The sequence below is a fragment of the Limulus polyphemus genome, unplaced genomic scaffold (genome assembly GCF_000517525.1).
Source record: "Limulus polyphemus unplaced genomic scaffold, Limulus_polyphemus-2.1.2 Scaffold12241, whole genome shotgun sequence".
In the NCBI taxonomy this organism is placed as follows: domain Eukaryota; kingdom Metazoa; phylum Arthropoda; class Merostomata; order Xiphosura; family Limulidae; genus Limulus; species Limulus polyphemus.
This window is the reverse complement of record NW_013677851.1, coordinates 1-5,381: the sequence shown is the minus strand read 5'-3', so window position 1 is coordinate 5,381 and position 5,381 is coordinate 1. Positions and strand designations below refer to the sequence as shown.

General features: G+C 30.4%; 1 protein-coding gene across 1 annotated transcript in view; it reads right to left on the bottom strand.

Annotated features, from left to right (window-relative positions):
• Nucleotides 1-5,146, bottom strand: part of LOC106476948 (alpha-aminoadipic semialdehyde synthase, mitochondrial-like) — an 11,926-nt gene extending 6,780 nt beyond the window's left edge. Inside the window, exons 1-3 of the mRNA XM_013937562.1 lie at nucleotides 5,021-5,146; nucleotides 3,761-3,890; nucleotides 1,496-1,606 (exon numbers count right to left, since the gene is read on the bottom strand). Coding sequence (XP_013793016.1) covers nucleotides 1,496-1,606; nucleotides 3,761-3,890; nucleotides 5,021-5,111 — 332 coding nt within the window. The 5' untranslated portion in view covers nucleotides 5,112-5,146. The remainder of the gene's footprint in view (nucleotides 1-1,495; nucleotides 1,607-3,760; nucleotides 3,891-5,020) is intronic.
• Between the last annotated feature and the right edge of the window lie 235 nt (nucleotides 5,147-5,381).

Below are 5,381 nucleotides of genomic sequence, written 5' to 3'. Positions count from 1 at the left end.
ACCAAGTTCCGTACATCCTATATCCATATCTTTTGTACCTAGTTCCATACATCCTATATCCATATCTTTTGTACCAAGTTCCATACATCTATATCCATATCTTTTGTACCTAGTTCCATACATCCTATATCCATATATTTTGTACCAAGTTCCGTACATCCTATATACATATCTTTTGTACCTAGTTCCATACATCCTATATCCATATCTTTTGTACCTAGTTCCATACATCCTATATCCATATCTTTTGTACCTAGTTCCACACATCATATATGTATTTAGTACCAACTCTTCTATGTCAACTAATTATTCTGATCTTGTGCATCATGTTCCAGTTTTATAATTTTCATCAAATCTAATATTAAAAATCACATCATAACAAAGTCTTTCCTTATCAAAAATGTGACTTAGGTATATGGCAAACTAATGTGAAGCCCACTAAAAGACTTCTGAAGCCCACTTAACAGATTCATACAGCCCACTTAAAGATGTGTGAAGCCCTCTAAGGACTCACACCACAATAAAAGGGTTGGTGTATCATAAAAGTGCATTTAACATGGAAGACTGAACTTGATCCAAGTTTTAGGGTTAAAAACAAATGTGTTTCAGCCTCATATCTTTAGATTTAGAAAACAAAAAATTAACCATGAATGTGAAGTGTCTAAAAATTACATTCTTCAATAAGTAGTAGTTAAAACACCTACACGAGTTTACTGTTTTCTAATATCCTAATTGAACCTTACTTCTTTAACTTGCAGTAGAAATGGCAAATCTTCACAATATATGATCTTATAGACATATAACTAACCTTCTACAAGTAGTACGGTAATTAAAACATTGAAGTACTACTACAAGACTTAAAACAATCAAATGAATGACCACACACACACACTTCAGAAAACTGTAGTTATTTCTTGGCTGAACATTTCATTTATAAAACTTCTTCAAGAACCACCCAAATCTGACTGTTTGACTCACAAGAATTTAAATTAAAAACTAGTTCTAAATCAACTTAGAATTTTCACTCTAATCGATGAAAACATTTCTTTCTTTCTGATGTTGCCTACCCATCTCTATGTTACCACTGTTGTACACATGAACTCTTCATTATTGTCTGATGTAACCCTCATAGTACTTGGTTACTCTCGAGGAAACTGCATCACGAAAATGCTGACCAATGAACAGTAATATTTGATAAGTCCTTCTCTGTCACACACATATATATATATATATATATATATATACATATTTTACAAGATATTTGTTTTAATTTGCTACTCCCTGATTTTTTCTATTTTAATGAATGAAAAAAATTTTTTTTTCTTTTTCAAATTTTAGAGAAATACCTTATTATCAAGAAAATAAAATGTCTTTATTTGCAAGTGAAACGAGTCTCATGCTAACAAGCTTTATAGATACCAAGATTAAGTACCACCTTAACTTATAGAAATCCAAAACAAGCAAATTTCAACCAAATCTTATGTTTCACACTTACGCTTCATGTAACTGTTTCATTTCTGGAGTGAGGTAACTGGCCGTCACCATGTTGACTTTGTGTTTGATACACTTCTCTGCCACCAGAGGGTGTAATGAGTAAGGAAGCAAGCTGTAAAATATATCATATGAAACACATTATGGTTAATAATTTCCTTGTTCTCCAAAAAATATGTAAATTTTTAACAGCAGTATGTATAAAATAGTTTTACACTTATTTGTTCAACAACAAAACTTCATTTTATAAAATAGTTTTACACTTACTTGTTCAACAACAAAACTTCACTTTATAAAATATAGTTTTACACTTATTTGTTCAACAACAAAACTTCACTTTATAAAATAGTTTTACACTTACTTGTTCAACAACAAAACTTCACTTTATAAAATAGTTTTACCCTTATTTATTCAACAACAAAACTTCATTTTATAAAATAGTTTCACCATTATTTATTCAATAACAAAACTTCACTTGATAAAATAGTTTTACACTTACTTGTTCAACAACAAAACTTCACTTTATAAAATAGTTTTACCCTTATTTATTCAACAACAAAACTTCATTTTATAAAATAGTTTCACCATTATTTATTCAATAACAAAACTTCACTTGATAAAATAAAATACAAAATTCAAATACATATCTTAAAGTTCTTACTTACATTATTAAAATTAGTCCATTGTGTGCATGTTATATAGAGAAAAACCATATTTAGCAAATAAAGATATTTTTCTTAAGGTTACTTAATGCAACTTACAACTTAAGCATATTAGAATAAGTGTTTATCATGTAATCATTATTGTAATTTTGAGGCTATTTTTGCCCTTTGTAACTGTACTTGCACTCTACAACAGGATTATACTTTAATTTTGAACAGTCATTCTTGATAAAATTATCTCAGATATGTTACGCCTCCGTTCGTTAGTTAATTTTCCATAAATTCGTTCTGATGAAACTTTAGCGACGCAAGTCCTTTCTTAAATAAAACTGGTTTATTCTTTCTGAATATAACTTTGCGATACACTTAATTTCAACAGTCGCACTATAACAAACGCTATAATTCTCAACGAACGTCTCACGTGCTCGCCTCAACAATATTCAGTTCAATTACACACACCTTATCCCTACACGTTGTAACCGTCCTATATAAACAAGACTAATAAATATCTAGTAAATGCTAGAGCATTCATGAAGGAACAGGATATTTCTAGAAGGACGTGGCGTGATACTAGTCACGTGACCTCGCTGACACAACAGATACAATATTTCAACTCACATAGATTTGATCTACAACAAGCAAGCCCCTGTTCACAAGTAAGCTATGAAACTACACACCTAAGATGTTACTTTCTATTATTATTATTACAAACCTTTAGAAGAACAATAACAAACCACAGAGAGTTGGATATTAGAAACTCGCTGAAACAAGGGAAAGTTAGTATATAATGACACAGAAGTCATAATTAAACATGCATTTTCAAATGAGAGCATGTTGTTCTTTCAAAAAAGCTACAAGATAAACATAGACCAAGTTTAAAAATTATCTCAGGCTGCTGGCTGCTGAAAGTAAAATATACGTTAGCTTATTCTTAATGCCCACTGCTGTTGATACACAAGTTTTATATTTTGAATACTCAGATTTTGTAACAAAATAACTTTAAACATATTTGAACTTAAGTAGAAGAGCAGATCTAGCACCATATCATTTTTACGCATGCCTTTTTACCTCATTCTGATAACAAGTTTCCTTGCAATCAGTTAAAATGTTATGCAACATTTAAATTGTTCAGTGAATGTATCTAAACTGTCAGTGAAATAACTCTGAATGTAGTTGTAAGTAAACCTCACATCCGCAGCTCTCAGGTATCCAGCTTTTATACAGTCAACTGTGTTTTATCTTGAAATTTGTATAATGCGTGTGAAGAAAACCACACAGCTATATTTGAATAGAAAAGTTATTAAAACATCTCTCAGAAAACCTGAGACTAACAATAAAAATGTTCTTTTTTCCACTAAAATAAGTTCTTCAGTGAAGTAGGCCTAACCATCCTTGATTTGTAAGTCCTGTCTGGAATAGTGAAGCAAGTAAATGAAGAAAGTCTCAAAAACATTTGTGTAGCATACTAACGAGAACAAAAAAAAATGTGTAACTTATCTTTTTAGAAACAAAAATTATCAATAACTACATAGAATAACAAAAACAGTACAGGTCTTACAATCACTATGAAAATGACCAATAAGAATTAAACAATAAAGGTACATTACCTAATTACTAAGCTTGATTCACAAATGAGATGATCAAGTTTGTCTTCTCCTTTGGTAACATCTAGAACTACGTATTCTGTGTTTGTCATCTTCTGTTTTAAAGCCTCACCCTGGTTCTGTAGAGCCGAACCTATAGTCAAACATTCATAAGTACATACAAGGCATAATATCATGGAAATCAATGACCTGGTTCTCTTCATTTTAAAACAAATTCTAATTCCATTCTCTTTTATAGGCAGATGTGGTAATGTTTTGATACAGAGATGGACTCAAAGTTTGTGGTGTTTATTAAAACACTAAATATCTAGTAGATGATTCTAGGTTATTAATAGAACAACCATTCAAGTACATGACTTTTATCAAACAACATTATATTGTTGTAACACTTCACAAAAGTTGACTACTAAAGTGCTAACCTCTATCTGTTTACGAGACTACCACATTGAATGTTTAACATTTAGAGCAAGTTTTATTTCCAGATTTCTTGTTTTCTTACTTGTCTCCAACTATGATATGGTTTCATTTTACATATCTAACAATGACAGACTAGATCTTTATTCAAAATCATTTTATGTTTTACAATTTCTAGAGATTCTCTTATGTTTAATTCATTTTTTAGCTTAACATGCTTAAGTATTTGAACCTTATCCCATTTCCTGTGTTTCTTTTGGTCTCCTGATGATGGTGGAAATTTTCCCACTAAAACATGTAGAGTTTTAATTGTATAGTTTTTAATTATATATTTTTGCTTTTAACTTTATACAATAAATTATTCTGCATTTTTAAATGTTGGAGTTCATACAGCCCATAATATGTTATGATATTTCAAACAGGATTTAGATACAAATAGCTGTAGGCTTAAACAATACCAACTGTATGGTTAAACGGTATCAACAGTAGGCTTAAACAATAGCAACAGTACACTTCACAATGCCAACTGTATGGTTAAACAATATCAACAATAGGCTTAAACAATACCAACAGTACACTTAACAATGCCAACTGTAGGCTTAACAATTGCTTTGTTGAAATCTTTAAATATGCTCATCTCTAATGAGCTAAATCTTTTTCTAGTTTGATAGGTAAATAGAGGGTTAAAATGACTGAATTAGTACTAGAAAATCTTTAATTCTATCTAATGTTTAACTGTTACAGGAATAAAATGGTTAATGTAAATTGAAAACAAAAATAACATTACAAAGCTCTGTAGGTAAGTTTACATTCCATTAAAACCAATAATTTAATGAACTCTGAACTAACCAACTGTAACAAATATGGACTGGTCACGGGTTAAGTACTCCACCAGTGGTCCTGAAACATACCCAGCACCTAGCACCAGAACCTTCTTCATAGTCCTTAACGATCCTGTCACTTTCTTATGTGAACTGAAAAGGCACTAAAATTAAAATTTGTACCTAATATGGTTATTCTCTCATCTGAGTCATGAACATCCCAAACATCTCCTGCTTTTAAATAAATACAAGAAACAAAATGATATTTCTTTACAGTCTTGTGCCATGGGCTACAAATAATGCCCATGATATTCCTCTTTAATTCTAAACACATTATTTTCATGAATTAATAGGTAGAATAAGCTGTTTGTTAAATTATTATAACATCA